Raw genomic sequence first — 19,741 nt, 5'->3', positions numbered from 1 at the left:
GACCTTGGACCTCAAAAGAGAAGATACAGTCAGAAGGAATAGAGAAGTAAGGAGTAAAGGTGGGAATAAGCTGAGGGAGTCCAGGACTTTAGCTGTAAATAGGGACAGGAAACCCGGAACTCTGATAAAAGGCCATATAAAGAGCTTATCACCTTGGTGCTGCTTGCCCAAGATGTAATAGTGTTTCTGCATTCAAGGTGAGCTATTGCTTTTTGGCTCTATATGAAGCTGCAACTTCCTTTGAGTTAATTCACCCTGGTTAGCTATGGCTTCATTTTAGTCCCAAGGTACATGTATCTCTTCTTTAGCAGTGGCTTTCCTCCCTCTGACTCTTCCTGTCCTCATCCTTCCTCTGATCATCAAGATGAAATATAATCCTCCTGGAGAGTATGAGTGCATGCCTTCTTGAGATGTGTATAGGTTAATCACAAGAGACAGTGATTTCATCTCTCCTGGGCAGAGTTGACCTAGTTGGATAGACTCTCTCAGCCTGGTTTTCCATAGTTCATGATGCAAGGGTCAGGCACAAGTTTTGACATGAGAAAGCTCTGATTCAGAGAAAAGAATGCACAAATGTATAACCTATTCATCATTTCACCCACAAAAATAATTATATTCCTACCATGTACCTGATACCATGCTACTCCCTAAGATGGGTGGGGATTGGTAGAAAAAAGAACACAAAAAGGTAGAAGACTAGTCCATGCCAAGGAAAACTTTTCTACCTAGTTGAATATTTTAGTATAAGAAAAATGGGGAACATACATGAGGCTGAGATGATCAAATTTAATGACTGAAGTGCTCATTCATTTGAAGTATCTTTATTAGATGTCTCTTATATGCTAAGTACTTTGCAAGGCACAAGGTAAACCAGTTATTCCCCAAAAGAAGCTTAGTTCTAGAAGGAGATGTTTACAAACAAGTGAAAAGGTCATTGTAAACCTTTGTTGGGTGTTTACTAAGTGATAAGCACCATACTGGATTTTGTCTTATAAGTTTTCCCTTTGATGTATTTATTGATACATAATATTATACACATTTGTGGTGTACATGTGAGTATTTGTTACAGAATATGTAATCGAGTCAGGGTATTAGGGTTATCCATCATTTCTATTTATTGGGAATATTTCAAGTCCTCTCATCAAGCTACTTTGAAACATGCAATACATTGTTGCTGATAACAGTCACCCTAATCTGCTATTGCACATTAGAACTTCTACTTAAAATGTTTTAATTTTTAATTTTTGTGGGTACATAAGAGATGTGTATATTTATGGGGTACATGAGATATTTTGATAGAGGCATACCATGCATAATAATCACATCAGGATAAATGGGGTATCCATCTCCTCAAACATTTATCCTTTGTGTTACAAACAATCCAATTACACTCTTTAGATATTTTAAAATATACAACAAATTATTGTAGACTGCAGTTACCCTATTGTGCTATCAAATACTACATCTTATTCATTATATCTAACTGTATATCTATATCCATTTACCATCCCCACTTCTCCCATCCACCACTACCCTTCCCTGCCTCCGGTAACTATCATCCTATTGTCTATCACCATGAGTTCAATTGTTTTAACTTTTTTTAGCTCCCACAAATAAGTGAGAACTTGCAAAGTTTCTGTGCCTGACTTATTTCACTTAATGTAATGATCTCCAGTTCTATCCATGTTGTTCCCAGTGACAGGATCTCATTCTTTTTATGGCTGAATACACTCCATTGTGTAGACGTATCACATTTTCCTTACATATTTGTCTATTGATGGACACTCAGGTTTCTTCCAAATCTTGGCCATTGTGAATAGTGCTGCAGCAAACATGGGTGTGCAGATCTCTCTTTGATACACTGATTTCCTTTCTTTGGGATATATACCTAGCAGTGGGATTGTGGATCATTCGTAGTTCTATTTTTAGTGTTTTGAGGAACCTCTAAACTGCTCTCCATGGTGGTTGTAACAATTTACAGCCCCACCAGCTGTGTACAAGGATTCCCCTTTCCTCTGCATCCTCACCAGCATTTGTTATTGCCTGTCTTTTGGATATATCATTTTAACTAGGGTGAAACAATATCTTATTACAGTTTTTATTGCATTTATCTGATGATTCATGATGTTAAATACCTTTTCATATACCTGTTTGCCATTTGCATGTCTTTTGAGAAATGTCTATTCAGATCTTTTGCCTATTTTTAATCCAATTAGATTTTTCCCCAAGAATGTATATCTTCTATCTCTATCTAACCATATGTTTGTACCCCTCTTCATCTCTCACTCCCACACACACATCCTTTCCAGCCTCTGCTATCAGTCATTTTACTCTCTAACTCCATGAGATCAACTTTTTAGCTCACATGAGTGAGACTATGTGATGTTTGTCTTTCCGTGCCTGGCTCATTTCATTTGACATAATGACCTCTAGTTTGCTCCATGTTGCACAACTAACAGGATTTCATCCATTTCTATAGCTTAATAGTATTCCATTGTGTATGAATGCCACATTTGCTTTATCCATTCATCTGTAGATGGACTCCGTATCTTTCCTTTTTTTTTCTTTGTTTCAAGTTTTAATCAAAGCTTTTATATAAGATTACGTTATTCCTGCATCTTCTCAATTGTTTCTTCCTTGTATTTGCCCTTTTCCTTTCCTACTTGACGAGATTTGGCTTTCCGTTCAAGGATCTTTTTGCGGTCTTTGTCCAGTTTTAGCCTAGTGATAACCACCTTGCTGGGGTGAATGCCTACGTGGACAGTTGTGCCATTAGCCTTTTCCCACTGCACCCGTTCAATGTAGATAACATATTTTTTCCTGTAAACCTGGACTACTTTGCCAATTTGCTGACCTTTATAGTGTCCTCGTACAACCTGAACTTCATCATCCTTTCGGATGGGCATGGATCGCACGTTGTACTTCTGTCTCAGCTCTTTGGAAAGAGGGGAAGACATAATCTTCCTGCGAATGTGGGAAGGTGCATTGAAATGCCTTTTGCGATTCTTGCTTCGGTCAGAAGTCACAAAGGGATTAAACTTCATTTTGGCCGCTCCCGCTTCGGTGATGGCCGCGAAAGGGCCTTTCCTCTTGTAAATAGTGCTGCAATAAACATGTGAGTACAGGTATCCCTTTGATGTACTGATTTATTTTCCTTTGGGTAAATACCTAGTAGTGGGATTACTGGATCGTATGGTAGCTCCATTTTTAGTGTTTTGAGAAATCTCCATACTGTTTTCCACAGTGGCTATACTAATTTGCATTCTCAAGAATAGTGTGTAAGTTCCCTTTTATCTGAATCCTCTCCAGTGTCTGCTTCTTGTTTTTTTAACTAATAGCCACTTTAACTGGGGTAAGATGGTATCTCATTGTAGTTTTGATTTGCATTTACCTGATGATTACTAATGGTAATCATTTTTAAATATACTTATTGACCATTTGTGTGTCTACTTTTGAGAAATGTCTATTCATGTCTTTTGCTCATGTCTAAATGGGATTATTTCATTTTTTTATTGAGTTTTTTTGTATGTTTTGGATATTCCTTGCTGAATGGTTTGTAAATATTTTCTCCCATTCAACAGATTGCCTCTTCAGTGTGTTGATTCTTTTGCTGTGCAGAAGCTTTGTGTTTAATGTAGTCCCATTTGTCTATTTTTGTTTTGGTTGTCTGTGCTTTTGAGGTCTTAGCCATAAATCTTTACCTAGATCAATGTCCTGAAGTGTTTTTCCTATGTTTTCTTCTAGTGGTTTTATAATTTGGGGACTTATATTTAAGTCTTTAATTTCTCTTGTGTAGATTTTTGTGTATGGTAAGAGACAGGAATCTAGTTTCATTCTTTTGCATACGGATATTTTTTTCCCAGCACCATTTATTGAAGAGGATATTCTTTCCCCAATGTATGTTCTTGGTGACTTTGCTGAAAATCAAAGTAAATATGTAAATATGTAGGTTTATTTTAAGAATCTCTATTCTGTTCTACTAGTCTGTGGGTTTTATACTAATATCACACTGTTTTGGTTACTATAGCCTTGTAATATATTTTGAAGTCAGGCAGTATGATACCTCCAGCTTTGTTCTCCCTCCTCTGGATTGCTTTGGCCATTTGGACTCTTTTTTGGTTCCACACGAATTTAGGATTTTTAAAAATAAGTCTCTGAAAAATGATGTTGGTATTTTGATAGGGATGGCATTGAATCTGTAGGTTGCTTTGGGCAGAATGGTCATCATTTTAACTATATTAATTCTGATCATTGGGCATGGAATTTATTTCCATTTGTTTGTGTCCTTTCCAATTTCTCTTATCAGCAATTTGTAGTTTTTCTTGTAGAGATCTTTCACCTCCTTGGTTAACTTTATTTTTGGGTATGTTAATTTTTCTGTAGTTATTGTAAATGGGTTGGCCTTCTTAATTTCTTTCTCAGCTAGTTCATTATTGGTGTATAGAAATGCTGATTTTTCTATGTTGATTTCATATCCTGCAACTTTACTGAATTTATTTATCAGATCTAAAAAAGCTTTTTTTTGGTGAAGTCTTTAGGTTGTTCTAAATGTAAGATCATATTATCAGCAAAGAGGGGCAATTTGACCTCCTCTTTTCCAATTTGGATACATTTTAGTTCTTTCTCTTGCCTGATTGCTCTGGCTAGGACTTCAGTAATAACTTGAATAGGAATGGTGAAAGTGGGCGTCTTTATCTTTTTCCAGTTCTTAGAGGCTTTTAGCTTTTCCCTGTTTGGTATGATGTTAGCTGAGATTTTGTTGTGTATAGCCTTTATTATGTTGAGGTACATTCCTTCTATGCCTAGTTGGTTAAGAGTTTTTTTTTAAGAATGAAGGGATTTTGAATTTTATCAAATGCTTTTTCTGCATCTATTGAGATGATCATATGGTTTTTGTCCTTCGCTCTGTTGATGTGATATATTATGTTTATTGATTTGCATATTTTAAATCATCCCTGCATCCCTGGGATAAATCCCTCTTGATTGCTCTGTATTATTTTTTGATGTGCCGTTGAATTCAGTTTGGTAGTATTTTGTTGAGGATATTTACAACTATATTCATCAGGAAGATTGGCCTGCAGCTTTCTTTCTTTCTTGTGTCTTTGTCTGGTTTTGGTATCAGTGTAACGCTGGTAGAATGAGTTAGAAAGAATTCCCTCCTTTTAAATTTTTTGGAATAGTTTGAGGAGAACTGGTGTTAGTTCTTCCTTGAAAGTGTGGTAGAATTTGGCAGTGAAGCCGTCTGGTACTGGACTTTTCTTTGTTGGAGACTTTTTATTACTGCTTTATTCTCATTACTTGTTATTGGTCTGTTCAGGTTTTCTGTTTCTTCCTGATTCAATATTGGTAGGTTGTGTATGCACAGAATTTTTTCCGTTTCCTCTCGGTTTTCCCATTTGTTAGTGTATAGTTATTCACAATAGTTTCTGATGATCTTTCGTATTTCTGTGATGTCAGTTGTAATGTCTCCTTTTTCATTTTGGATTTTGTTTATGTAGTTATTCTGTTTTTCTTGATTAGTCTAGCAAGTGGTTTATCAATTTTGTTCATCTTTTCAATTTTTCATCTCATCGATCCTTTGTAGTTTTTCATTGATCATTTGTAATTTTTTAAAAGTCTCCGTTTTGTTTAGTTCTGCTCTGATCTTTACTATTTATTTCATTCTGCTAATTTTTGGTTTAGTTTGTTCTTACTTTTCTAGTTCCTTGAGGTGCACCAGATTGTTTATCTGAAATCTTTCTCTTTTTTTGATGTAAGCCCTTATTGCTATAATATTTCCTCTTAGCACGGGTTTTGCTAGATCTTATAGGTTCTGGTATGTTATGTTTTGATATTCATTTCTTTCAAAATTTTTTTGATTTACTCTTTAATTTCTTCCTTGGTCTAATTCAGGAGCATGTTGTTCAGTTTCCATGTATGTGTACAGTTTCCAAAGTCTTCTTGTTACTGATTTCTAGCTTTGTCTGTTGTGGTCTGAGGAGGTATTTGATATGATTTTGATATTAAAATTTTGAGACTTACTTTGTATCCTATCGTATGGTCTATCCTGGAGAATGTTTCATGTGCTGATGAGAAGAATCTACATTCTGTAGCTGTTAGATGAAATGTTCTGTATATGTTTGTTAGGTCCATTTGGTCTAGTCTAAAGTGCAGTTTAAACCCAATGTTTCCTTCTTATTTTTTATTTTGCTTAATATAGTGTAACCGATATTTGTTAAATTTCTGTCTATATGATCTGTTTAATGCTGAGAATGAGGTGTTAAGTCTTGAAATGTTATTGTATTGGAGTCTATTTCTCCCTTTAAATCTAGTAATATTTGCTTTATACATATGGGTGCTCCCATGCTGGGTACATAAATAAGTCTATGTTTAAAGTTATTATATCATCTTCCTTAATTGATCCCTTTATGTGTCTCTTTGTCATGCTTTTTAAGTTAAAGTCTGTTTTATCTGATAAAAGTATAGCTACTCCCACTTGCTTTTGATCCGTTTGCATGGAATGTCTTTTTCCATCCCTTTACTTTCAGTCATATGTGTCTTTACAAGTGAGATGTTTCTTGTAACCAGTAAATCACTGGGCCATTTTTTTAAATAAAATTCATTCACCCAGTCTATATCTTTTAAGTGAAAAACTTAATCCATTTACATTTAAGGTTATTATTGATCGGTGCCTTCTGGGACTCCAGAAATTCTAATATTTGGTCACATTATGGTGTCCCATATGTTATTTAGGCTTTGCTCATTCTTTTTTTTTTTTTTTATCTGACTGTGTTACTGCAAAAGACCTGTTTTCAAGTTCTGAGACATTTTCTTCTTCTTGTTCTAGTCTATTGTTGAATTTTTCAAATGTTGAAATTTTAAAAATCCAACGTTTTGAATTATTTTTCTAGGATTTTATAAATTTCTTTTTCATTGGTATCTGTTGCTGGAGAATTATTGTGTTCCTTTGGAGGGGTCATATTTTCTTATTTTTTCATATTTCCTGTTTTTACATTGATGTCTGCACATCTGGTGTAACAGTTGCTTCTTTCAAGTTTTTGAATTTACTTTTGTAGGGGAAGACTTTTTCCTGAAGACATATCTATGGTATTGTTTAGACAGGGCACTTTGGCTTTGATACTGAATGCACATAGTAGTCTAGTCTTTTGTGAGTTCTTTGGCTGTAAATAGTGTCAGTGGTATCTGTGATTTCCTTGGTAACTTAGGGTGTGGTGATTGGTGGAGGCTGTGATGAAGTTTTGCTGAGGACTGGAACAATGAGAGGGCCAGTTTTTGGGCCCCAGTGGTGGCAGTAGTAGGCTGAGCATCCTCGTCCTTGGGCTCCTGAGAGGCATATGCTGGCACTGGTGTCAGCAGGTCTAAGTGGGCTGATTCTTGGGCATCCGAGTGGCTTGCTCAGATGCTGCATAGGGTCAGCAGTGAGTTGGATGAGTGGATGGGTTCCCGGGCTCATGGGCAACAGGTGTGGTGTGAGTGATGGCACTAGCAGTGACAAGAAAACCCTCTGTGTCTCGAGTGATGTGTGCTGGTGATAGCAGTGGCTGTGATAGACTAGACAGGCCACTCTGCAGGCCCGCAAGTCGTGTATGCAAGTAGGTGCCAGCTGTGGTGGTAGCAGCAGGGTGGGTGGACCCAACTTTAGGCCCCCAGCAGGAGTGCTCAGGTGCCATTGGTGATGGATTAGGTGATCCTCAGGTCCCCAGACTACGTGCTCTGGCATGAGTGGGTGGATGTAGGCAAAGCCAGGCTGGGCAGGTGGGGGACTCTCTCTGGGTACACTAAAATATGTGATGGCTCCACTATTGGAGGCCGTAGAGTGACTGCCTATGGCTTGCACCTTGGCCCAGGTGGCAGCAGCCAGCCATGGCAGTGATACAGGTGGGTAATGTCAGTGGAGCTCCAGGAATGTGGCGATGCAGGTGCTGTTGAGCCTCAGGGCAGTGTGTGGTCTGTTGGTGGTTGGGCTTTCAAAATGGCACCATGTTATACCTGTTTATGACTCAGGGTGTTGGGGGGGCCAAGCAGGATCTCCCACTCTGGAGCAGTGCCTTTGTGTGCTCCCTAGGCAGCTCTCTATATCAGTTTTAGGGCCACAAAGGTTAAGGGGTTCTCCTGTGGCTAGGATTGCAGTAGTCCACAGTGGAAATGTGAACCACCGGAGGGTCTTTCAGTTACCCTTTCCCCACACTGGGGAGTCTCTCCAGGCTTCCAGCCAGTCTCACCTGAGCAGGCCACCTCACTTCCCTTTCTGCCTTGCTTTAGGTATTTCCTGTCATGCCTCGATTGAATTCCAGTGTTTTCTCTTGGACAATATATTTGACGCGTGATGATCTACTCACTATTTTGGTTCTTTTTGGAGGAAGCCAAGTACAATATGCCTCTAGTCGGCTATCTTGAAGCCCCTCTTGGGCTTTGTCTTTTGAACTGAGGGTAAAAAGATGAATAAAGACAAAAACATAATCCTTTAACAAGATCACATACAAATGGTGATGACAACCATGTAAGTATATTTTAATGTCCATATGAAATGTGATCAATAGAAGTGTAAGCCAAATACTAAAGAAACTCAGAAAAAAGAGAATGTAAGTCTATATTATAGGAAGTGTGGGTGGAAGGTGGGCATGGCCAGGGAAGAAGGAAAATTTGGAATGTGATGATGGAGGAGTGAACATTTTCCAGATGGGCAAGACATTACTAGTAGATGGAGCAGCACTTGAATTGTCACAGGGCATTTGGAGCCTGCAAGTAGGTGTCTAGGTTTGGGGTAAATAAGATGCAGTGATGAGAGATGAAGCTGGATAAGTGATCAGGGGCTAGATCATGAAAAGCCTTGTGGGCCACGCCTTATGGAAGTTAAATTTTATTTAGTAAACAGTGGAGGATAACTGAAGCATTTTCAGACAGAAATCAATTTAACGGTTTTGAAATTTAACAGGAAGGTGAGACTCAAGGCAGGAGGAACTGTTAGGAGGCTATTTTAACAATTCAGGTAAGAGACAATGGTTTTTCAGTAGGCATAGGGAAGAAAAGGAAGGAATGAAGTCTAGAAATATTTGGGAATTCATATTTTCAGTACTTGGGTATGCAAGGTGAGGGAGGAGAAAGGATCTAGAAGAGTTTATGTTTTTTACTTGGGCATTTGTGTACACAATACTGCCATTTACTGAGATTTGGAAAATGGAAAATGTGATAGTTAATTTCATGTATCAACTTGGCTAGGCTATCATATCCAGTTATTTGGTCAAACGCCCATCTGGATGTTGCTGTGAAGGTATTTTTTAGAGGTGATTAATATTTAAATCAGTAGACTGTGAGTATAACAGATTACCCTCCATAATGGGAGTGGGCCTCATCTAATCAGTTGCAGGCATTAAGAGAAGACAGAGGTCCCACAAGGCAGAAGAAATTCTGCCCCCATACTGCCTTCAGACTCAAGATTATGACATCAACTCTTCCCTCAGTCTCCAGCCCGCTGGCCTGTCTTGGAGGTATCAGACTTGCCAGTCCCCACAATTATGTGAGCCAATTCCTTAAAATGAATCTATGTACGTACCCTATTGGTTCTGTTTCTCTGGAGAATCTTGACTAATACAGGAGGATTTCTTTTTGTTCAGGTTTGTAGTTGATAATTGCTTTGCTAAACACAAATATGCCCGAAGGACATTATGTTAAGTAAATCAAGTGCAGAAAGATAAATGCCACATCTTCTCCTTCATGTGTGGGTGATAGGGTTTGGCCGTGTCCCCACTCAAATCTCATCTTGAAGTATATTCCCCATGATCCCCATGTGTCAAGGAAGGGACCCAGTGTGAGGTGACTGGATCATGGGGGCAGTTTCCCCCCTGCTGTTTTCATGATAGTGAGTTCTTATGAGATCTGATGGTTTAAGTGGTTGACATTTCCTCCTTCACACACCCCCCCTCTCTCTCTCCTGCTGCCTTGTGAAGAAGGTTCCTCCTTCCTCTTCCGCCATGATTGTAAGTTTCCTGAGGCCTCCCCAGCCTTGTGGGCATGTGGGTCAATTAAACTTCTTTCCTTGATAAATTACCCAGTTTCAGGAAGTTCTTTATAGCAGTGTGAAAATGGATTAATACAGTGGGAGCCCCCCCCCACCCCGAAAAAAAAAGGAGAGGGAGAGACACCCTGTAGAAGTAAAGAGTAGAATTCTGGTTGTGAGAGCATAAGAAATGTTGGAGAAAGAAAGATAAGTAAAGGCACATTAATGGATACAAAAAACACAGCTAGAGAGAGTGGGATGTCCAGCTTCCAAATGGGAACCTTCGTAGCACCAGTGACAAAAAAGAGAATTAAATACAGGTGATGTTGAGAAAGGCAAGAAGACTTTTGTTGAGAAGTGTGTCCAGTGCCACACCATGGAAAAGGGAGGCTAGCACAAGACTGGGTCAAATATCCATGGTATCTTTGGGCAGAAGACAGGTCAGGATGCTGGATTCTCTTACACAGATGCCAATAAGAATAAAGGTACCACCTAGGGAGAGGATGTACTCACTGATGGAGTATTTGGAGAATACCAAGAAGTATATCCTTGGAACAAAAGTGAGCTTCAGCAGCATTAAGAAGAAAGGCAGAAAGGGTAGGCTTGATAGCTTATCTCAAAAAAGCTCCTAAGGAGTAAGAATTGGCCACTGCCTTATTTATTACAAAACAGAAATGTGTCATAACTTTTTTATGTATGTTAATATTTGATTTCATAAACCAGAATTCATATCATGAATGACAGAATATTTTTTGTTGAGCAGTCCTGGTTTAACTAAGACTGACTTGTGGTTAAATGAATATACTTGCCTTTTTAAATGTTAAAAGTAATTCTAATTCAGTAAATGCTATCATGGTTTTCCACTTCTAAAGAGAAGACTGAACATCATTAGTAATGTTCAAATTTTCACAAAGATGGTGAATGCCATCTTCAAATCTATTGGAAATTGGTTTTATATTTAGATTTATATAACTGATTATATGAATATATTTAAATACTGGGGAAATTCCTTCACTATCTCAGAACCAAGCAACATTCATCTGTGCTTTGTGTTCATTTGCCTTTTAAAGGCAAGGGCTGAAGATAAGGTAGCAATGTCTACTTTACATTTTTGGTCTTAACTATGCCAGTCCAATTAGAACTCCCTGTATCTAAAATGGTTTCTTTTACTCATTGAAAGGCATTTTAGTGTGGTTTACGTGTAGTATTAAATAAAGAATATTTAACACTTAAAAAGTTATAGCTAGCTAGGAGAAATAAGTTCTAATGTTTTGTAGCACAGTACAGGGTGACTATGGTTAACAATTTAGTGCATACTTTCAAAAAGCTGGAAGAGAGGATTTTGAATGTTCACAACACAAAGACATGATAAATGTTTGAGGTGATAAATATGCTAATTACCCTGATTTGGTCATTACATATTTATTGAAATATCACTCTGTATCTCATAAATATGTATACTTATCTTGTGCCAATTAAAAATGAAAGAAAAAAAAAGAAATGGTTTGCTGAAGCAAAGGCTCAGGATTTTTAAAAGAGAAAATGAGGGCTTATTTTTGTTTATGCCAGGGGGTGCTGTGGTTCAATATCAATGTTGTTTATTTATTCCTTTGAATTGTTGGACAATGTCCCTTCTAGGCTTCTGTTGTTGTATGTTAGAGAATGTGGGATATCTGAATGTGTAATTCTCACTAGTAATGAAATGCACCATACACTAGAACTTACTATTAGTTTAATGAAGCTAGAGTTGTTGTTGGCTGGTTTCTTTAGAATTTATATAGATGATTTGTACTTGTAAAGAAGTGCTAGAAATGCTTCTCAGAAATATGCAGCACTTGAGTTCAAGACTAGCACTTTAATTTCACCTATGGAAAGAGAAGTGTGTACTTCAGTGAGTCATAGGAGGTAGTAGGATGTATGAGATTCTTCTACAAAGCTACAGTTGGAAAGGTCTGGAACAAGGAGAACTTTGCATGATTTCTTGAAGCTTTACTATTTCTTTATTCACTTCATTTCCTGAAGAGCAAAGCTTTGGCATCAAACAAATATTGGTTCTCCACCAACTATATTTGTGCCTTTGGGCAGGTAAATTCATTTCTCTGGGCCTTAGTTGCAATATCTGTAAAACATACATACCACTTGGGGTTTTTCAAAGATTCATTAAGATGTTATTTATAAAGTGCCCTGTCCAGGGCCTGGTGCAGAGTTGGCTCTCAAGTAATGGAAGCTATTTTTATTATTCTTTAAATTTATTTGTTTCCTTGTAGGCTTTCAAATTCTGGATCTCCTAGGATAGTTACATATGCGCTGTCTGTTGGAACTTGTAGAATTTTCTCCTGTCCATAGTGGAGTTGCAGATTCTCAACCCCTGAATTCTCTCAAGAATGAAGGGAACTGACAGGAAGTAGACATGATATCTTCATGAATAAATGATTCTAGATGAGGAATAAACCTTATTTTATGAGGAACAAAAGTATACCAGGAAGCGTATCTCCCTCATCCAGTCAGCTGTACTCATTCTCCAAACCCAGGTCACTACCATCTTCTAAAGGTCTTTATTGTCCTCACCAGCCCTTCCCTGAATTTCAGTGCCATCCTCAGTACTCCTGAGAGACATCTCCAGAGATCAGCGTCATGTTGTATTTTATGACTGGTGGCCCTGGAGTTACTCTGTAGGTGGTCCTACTTGACAATGGAAGGTGGCTTTACATGACTTAAACAATCTGTTCTCATCTTTGTATTCCTGTCTAATGGGGAGCTCTTTAAATGGAAAGGAATACATTCAGTGTTTTTATCCTCTAGTGCTTAACACAGTGCCTGGAATATTGTCTATGGAAAGCATGAATGATGGATGAATGAATGAAAAATCAGCAGTGAGATACATTCAGGACTATGTAATAAATATTCTTTTTCATCATTCACTGTCTGCATCTCCTCCAAGTGCTGCTGATGGCACTACAATCTAAATGTAAAATTTATCTCAGAGTTCTGCAAGTCCATCCCCAGGCTCTGCCCATCACAGTCAGATTCAATAAGGCAACTTTCTGTGTGCATAAGTAGGATGAGGTGGGGGGCAGTGAGTAGAAATGTGATTAGTTTTTAATGAGGCTAATCATTCTGAATATCAAGTTGGTTTGCATTCTCATTAGCAGTTTTCATAAATTGTTTGAAATGCTTGCTCATAAAGTCAGGATTGCAGACTTAGAGATGAATCACTTCTACCTTGGCTTCCTATTGAGTGGAGATTATTAATTGCATCCGTTCTCATCAGAGCTCCCCACGCAACTGCAGCCTTTATTTCTAGAACACTATCTGTTGCCAGCTCCTATCTGAACCCATTCTACTTTAGTCTCATCAGGGAATATGAAGTTAAATCTAGGGCAAAGAGAAGGGAAAACCTAGAAAACCAAGTCAAGAGTCTTGTTGGACACAGTTTCAAAACCCCAACTTTGGAAAGAAGTCATTGTAGGAGATCTACAACAGCCTTCTGGTTATAAAACCTGTAACTCCTTCTCATACCCCACTGGCTCTTACTAGCCACAGGTAGGAACCCTACCTGCAGAAGCTTTAGCAAGCATTTGTGCCAGTGTACTGCCCAAGTGCCACCCACGCTATCACCTTTAAACCTTGGGCCCCTATCCACCCAGAGAGGAGCCACCATTCAGAATGTATCTTTATGATTCCTTTACTTTTAGTTACTGATAAAATGTATGCATTCCTAAGCAGTATCATGTTAAGTTTGTTAGAATCTAAACTTAATGTAACATGTATCATGCTGAATTTTTTTTTTTTTTGACTTGCTTTCTTTCATTCAACCTGCTTTTGAGATTCATTCACGTTGATATATGTAACTGTAAATCATTCATTTTCTTAGCTAGTGGAATCCCAATCCCACTGTTCGGTTATACAGGCCCTCAAGTCTTTTTCTTTTTTTTTTTTTTTTTTTTTGAGATGGGGTCTTGCTCTGTTGCCAGGCTGGAGTGCAGTGGTGCAATCTCGGCTCACTGCCAACCTCTGCCTCCCGGGTTCAAGTGATTCTCCTGCCTCAGCCTCCCAAGTAGGTGGGACTACAGGCACATGCCACCACGCCCAGCCAATTTTTGTGTTGTTAGTAGAGAAGGGATTTCACCAAGTTGGCCAGGATGGTCTCCTGACCTCATGATCTGTCTGCCTTGGCCTCCCAAAGTGCTGGGACTATAGGCGTCAGCCACGGCACCTGGCTATAGCCCTCAAGTCTTTAATCCAAATTCCTGGGGCCAGATGTGTTTACAAATACAGACTTTTTTGCTTGTTTCCATAAAGGTAATAGGATACTTATTCCATCAATAACATGGCACTCCCAGTAGGGTCTGGAGAAGCATTTTCTGATTAAATACATAAATATTCCTCCTTAAAATATAGAAAATATTCACACTAAATGGAATAATAAAGACACTAAATAACCTCATGTTAGCTCATGTTGGGCTTTGCTGCCAAATGAGTTATAAAATCACTTTTAGCTTTCAGAGTTTAGGAAGTGTGGGCCTATTTAATGATTATTTTTCTATTCTGTCTTTGATGGAGATATTTAGTTGACTTCTAGTTTTTCATTATTACAAGTAATGTTACTAAAACCATCCATATATGCCTGTCCCCCTCCAGGAGGCTCTTTGAAGGCTGGGACTGGGTCTTTTTCATCTTGGTGTCTTCATGGCCTAGCACGCAGCCTCAGTAAATATGTTTTGAATGAATTAATAAGTGCTTAGATACTTTTCCCTTCTTGAAAATTATGGATCTCTATTTCAACCACAAAAATTAGTCCAAAGATAGAAGCTCAATTCACCAACACCTTTAAAAATCTACCGCAATAAATCACATAAACAAAATCCCCAAGCAACTCTAGTAGAAATTACCTCTATTGTTCATTAGATAGATTGCCTTCAGGTTTCTCTCTGTTATAACAGTGAGACCTTTCAAAGGACATTCTATTACTTTTTAAGTATAATATTAATATAAATCAGGTACTGCCAACTCCCCTCCATACTCACCTTGGCTTCAGGGGCTATTTGAAGAGTCAAATACAGACCAAGAGATGGGGAAGTGGAGAAGTAGCCTCTGAATTTATTGGACAAAATCCTACACTCCATCAATCACAATCTCTACCTGCGGTTCAGATGGCTCAATAGCCTTTGCTGAATGCAGTTCCATTCCCACTCAGGCCCAGTGAAAGAGACCAGCTACAAAAGCAAATGTCGCGTGGTCTTAGCTTTAGGGATGGGCATGGCATACCCTTTCTCATTCCTGGACACAGACGTTTTTTTCTCTTTGCAGGATTTGTTCTTAACATTTTTGTCTAAAGGTTAAGACTATTCATCCATCTCTAAATAGGACATTGCCACCACTTTAAGGGTTTTTTTTTTTTTTAATAATTATACAAAGTCAAAAGAAAATGATAATGTCTGGGGCTGTAGTGAACTGGATGTTTCAAGTTGCTGAGAAGGTTGCATCACTATTCATTCATTGGACATCATTTCATTCAACAAACACCCTGTATATTAAGGCTTTGCTGGGTGCTGAGGATGTTAAAGGCAAATGAGACAAAGTCCCTGTTATAGTTAATTTTATGCATCAACTTGTCTGGACCACAGTGCCCAGATGTTTGGTCAAACATTATTCTGGATGTTTCTCTGAGAGTGTTTTTTGATGAGACTTACATTTAAATCAGTGGACTTTCAGTAAAGTAGATTGCCCTTCATGATGTGGGTGAACGCTATCCAATAAACTGAAAGCCTGAATAGAACAAAAGACTGACCTCTCTAGCAAGAGGGAGTTCTGCCAGCAGGCGTCCTTTGGATTTGAGCTGCAACTCTTTTCTGAATCTCCAGCTTTCCAGCCTCCCCAATCAGATACTGGACTCATTAGGTCTCTACAATTGTGTGAGCCAGTTTCTAAAATGAATCACTATACACACACATTTAATACACATTTTGTTGGTTCTGTTTCTCTGGAGACTCTAATACAGTTCCTGTTCTCAAGTACCTCAGCGTCTCTTAAAACAGACATGCAAACAAGCCATTTTAATCCAGTGTGAAGATTGCTCTTAAGGATCATCTGTACAGGAGGAAGTGGCACAAAATAGAAATTCAGAGTGTGGCATTGGAAGAACATGCTCAGAAGTTAAGAGAAAGCAACAATAGACTTTCTGTATATGCACCAGTGGACAGGCTCTCCTTAGGGACAAGGACTGGAATGGGCCTCTTTCTGCACTAGAATCCAGAAAACAAGGCAAACACACACTGAGGCAACACTCATGTCAAACCCAGATGAAACTGGCCTGCTTTAGAGAATTTGAGAGCTGGAGGAAGCTTCAAGTACAGGAGTGGGCTTCCCGTAAACATCCATGACTAGGATAGCCTTCTCTATGTGGCACTCCAGGGCTGAATCTCATTTTGAATATTTGTTAAAAAGCACCAACATTTAGTACACTTGCTCATTGTGTTGAATCCACTGGTGCTTGGAAGCAAGGGTTTATTCTTATGGCTATGATTACATAATATAAAAAATGGCCTGAAAGAAGCAAGAACCAGTAGTTCATTAAGATACAGAGTCAGCAGAGAATTCTGCCTCATTTTCTGAAAGAAGTTTTGGAGAAAAAGCTAAAAATAGACACTGAGAATGAAATGATAGAAATGTGAATCAAAACGTCCATACCTCTAGGCTAGAGATTGATTTGGACTGAAAGAAGACACACTTAACCTAATTGTGATGCAGTAACTGTAATTAGGTTAAGGGAAATGTAAAGTGTTAACATTTCAACTACACCTAGATCTGTATCAGTTTTCCAAGTGGAGATGTTGGGTAGAGGGTGGACATTGCTTTGAGAATCTTATCCATCATAAGAATAGGGGATAACATGGCGTGGAGGCTGGAAGGAGGATTTGTCTTAGGTTGGACCCTTTTGAGCTCCTTTCCCACCACTTGGATGCCTGTTAGCTCCCCCAAATGCTTATATTTACCTCCTGTCTGAAGGCTTTCCCTTTCTTTGTCTTGCTTGGCTTTCATCTGTGGCCTACGGCAACAATCACCCATCAACTCCAGCAACACCCCTAGAAACCTGTCTCAGATCCAATGCCTGCAATCTGACAGAAGCAATTTTTAATGACATTTCAAAGTAAATTGAATGGAGCTTGTATCAGCAACATTACATTATTATACCTTATGTAGTCATGTTTTCAGAGCCTGTGGCATATGGAAAGGCCTTTGCTTGGTAAACTACATCCAATCAAAAATGTCAAGATGTCAAGAAGAAAATTAAATTTGCCTTCAGCATTCAGTGAAAATGGCATCTATCATGCCTACAACACATGTATGGAAGTTCAAACTGCACAGAGTTTATGCTGATCTTGGAGTAACTCTATGTGTGTCCACATATGTGTGCATGTGTGCATGTGTGTGTTGGTGAGGTCAAAAATGACTCTGGTACATCACCACCAACCTCTTCTCATCAGGGCATCATGGGTTAAGATAAAGTATTGGCAATCCAGTACGAGTTTATTTTATCTATGTGAAGATTAAGACTTGATGACAGAGAGTTTTGCAACTAACTGGCTGTTTGCTCTTAAGTCAGTTAATCTCTTGGAGTGTCTAGGTCCTCATCTTTAAAGTGGGATACAGGAATTGCCTACCTCACATGGTTTTTGTGAGGATGAAAAAGACAACACTTGTGACAGTGCCTAGTCTAGCATTCAAAGATCATAATTGGGCCATTGATGCCCTCACCTTGTCTTGCACTCTTTCCCTGAGCAACCCCTTTGCTCCATCCAAGCTGGTGGGCCATGACACCTCCTACCTGCCATGCTGTTGCTCACCTTGTTTTCTCTTCCTAGAATGCTCTTGTCTTTTCTGAATGTACGAGGAATATGAAAATCTCCAAACCCAGCTTGAATCTATCGTCTTCATGAAGCCTTCTTGAACTATGTTAACTTTGATGATTGCTCTTCTTTTGAACTCATATGAACTTCTGTAACACCTTAAGTACTTAAGTATTTAACACAAGCCTCTTGGACTGCTTAACATTTTATGTGTGTGACAAAGATGATAATATTTTCAAAGTAACTCCTGTTGCGTTTTTACCTCTTATGAATTCTGTTTCTTTTCCCCTAGTGATTTCTCTAACAGGACTAGATTAAGAGATTGAAATGAGGGGAGAAGGCTATAACATAATATAAGGAGTATCCCTTCTTGGAGGTAAGAGGACATTCAAAGACCTTCTGGTACTGGGTAGAAGAGGTGAGAGAGAAGAAAGGAGGCAAAGTTCAGATGCAAGTCACCTTCTATATGGTGTCCTCCAGTTTTTCTATAAGATAAGCTTGAGTGAGTGTGGCCAGCATCCATGAAGAGATGCTGAGGCAGAGGGCAGAGCAGGCCACCCATGCTGGCAACCTCAACACAGCTGCAGAGACCTCAGAGGTCCAGTAGTTCCAGTGAGAGCCAGGGTGGGGCCAACCCAGTGAGCAAGACATTAGTCTTCAGTTTCAGTGGGAGAAAGGCCCCGAGGGAGCTTAGAGGAAGAACAGGGCTCACAAACAAGCTAAGGAAAGGGCTGGATATCTCAGAGTCAATGCTCACTGAGGGAGTTCTATTTGAATATCCTTTTCTAGAGCTTCAGGTGAAATAATAATAGTGATCAACATAAAATAATCTCCAATGGTGGAGTTTCAGTTATCACAAATCTCGGGCCTTGGGTGTGTGTGGTTTTACACAGTGCTCCTTAAATAATCTCCCCACAGGCTCACCTGAATATGGAGTGTTGGATCATATTATAGAGACCTAGAAGTCTATGTTAAACCAGTGAATATTTCTGAACACTCATCCAGGAGATTTTCTATTTGACAGGCCTCATTTATGTGAATAGCTGCACTGTACTAAAGAATTGAAGGATAAAGAATACTGTTGGGAAAAATATTCACAAACTATGCATCTGACAAAGGTCTAATATCCAGAACCTAATAGGAACTTAAACAAATCAACAAGCAAAAACCAAACAACCCCATGAAAAAAAGACATTAACAGACTTTTCTCAAAAGACCTACAAGCAGCCAAATAAACATATGAAAAAATAGCAACATCACTAATCATCAGAGAAATGCAAATCAAAACCACAATGAGATGCCATCTCACACCAGCCAGAATGACTATTACTAAAAAGTCAAAAAATAACAGATGCTGATAAGGCTATGGAGGAAAGAGAATACTTATACACTGTTGATGGGAATGCAAACTACTTCAGCCACTGTGGAAAGCAGTTTGGAGATTTCTCAAAGAACTTAAAATACAACTACCATTCAACTACTGTGCACTATTATGCAGCTCTATGGCCACATGATAACTTCTGGATCCCTTTGGGAACAGATCACAGGGAACTAAGGCTCATCTAATAGGTACTTCCATCAGCCATTCTATCCTACCACCTGTGCAGTTTCACTATTGGTATCTGCCCAGAGGAAAATAATTCATTCTATCAAAAAAACACATACATCAGAGGGGGGTTCGCCCAAGATGGCTGAATAGGAACAGCTTCAGCCTCCAGCTCCCAGTGTGGAGACACAGAAGATGGGTGATTTCTGCATTTTCAACTGAGGTACCGGGTTCATCTCACTGGGGCATGTCAGACAGTCGGTGCTGGTCAGCGGGTGCAGCCTGACTAGCGAGAGCTGAAGCGGGACGAGGCATCCCCTCACCTGGGAAGTGCAAGGGGGAAGGGAA

General features: G+C 38.9%; 1 protein-coding gene across 1 annotated transcript; it reads right to left on the bottom strand.

The window, feature by feature from the left end:
• Positions 1-2,555: 2,555 nt before the first annotated feature.
• On the bottom strand, positions 2,556-3,077 carry LOC105509332 (60S ribosomal protein L26-like). The gene has a single exon (XM_011938538.1). It carries the CDS (start codon positions 3,042-3,044, stop codon positions 2,607-2,609), a length of 438 nt encoding a protein of 145 aa, XP_011793928.1. The 5' UTR covers positions 3,045-3,077; the 3' UTR covers positions 2,556-2,606.
• Positions 3,078-19,741: the final 16,664 nt, after the last annotated feature.

The sequence above is a fragment of the Colobus angolensis genome, unplaced genomic scaffold (genome assembly GCF_000951035.1).
Source record: "Colobus angolensis palliatus isolate OR3802 unplaced genomic scaffold, Cang.pa_1.0 Scaffold174, whole genome shotgun sequence".
Lineage (NCBI taxonomy): Eukaryota > Metazoa > Chordata > Mammalia > Primates > Cercopithecidae > Colobus > Colobus angolensis.
This window is presented reverse-complemented; position numbering and strand designations above follow the sequence as displayed.

Bases quoted from the DNA above. Each gene is read 5' to 3' on its own strand.
- LOC105509332 (XM_011938538.1), bottom strand. From the start codon at position 3,044: ATGAAGTTTAATCCCTTTGTGACTTCTGACCGAAGCAAGAATCGCAAA.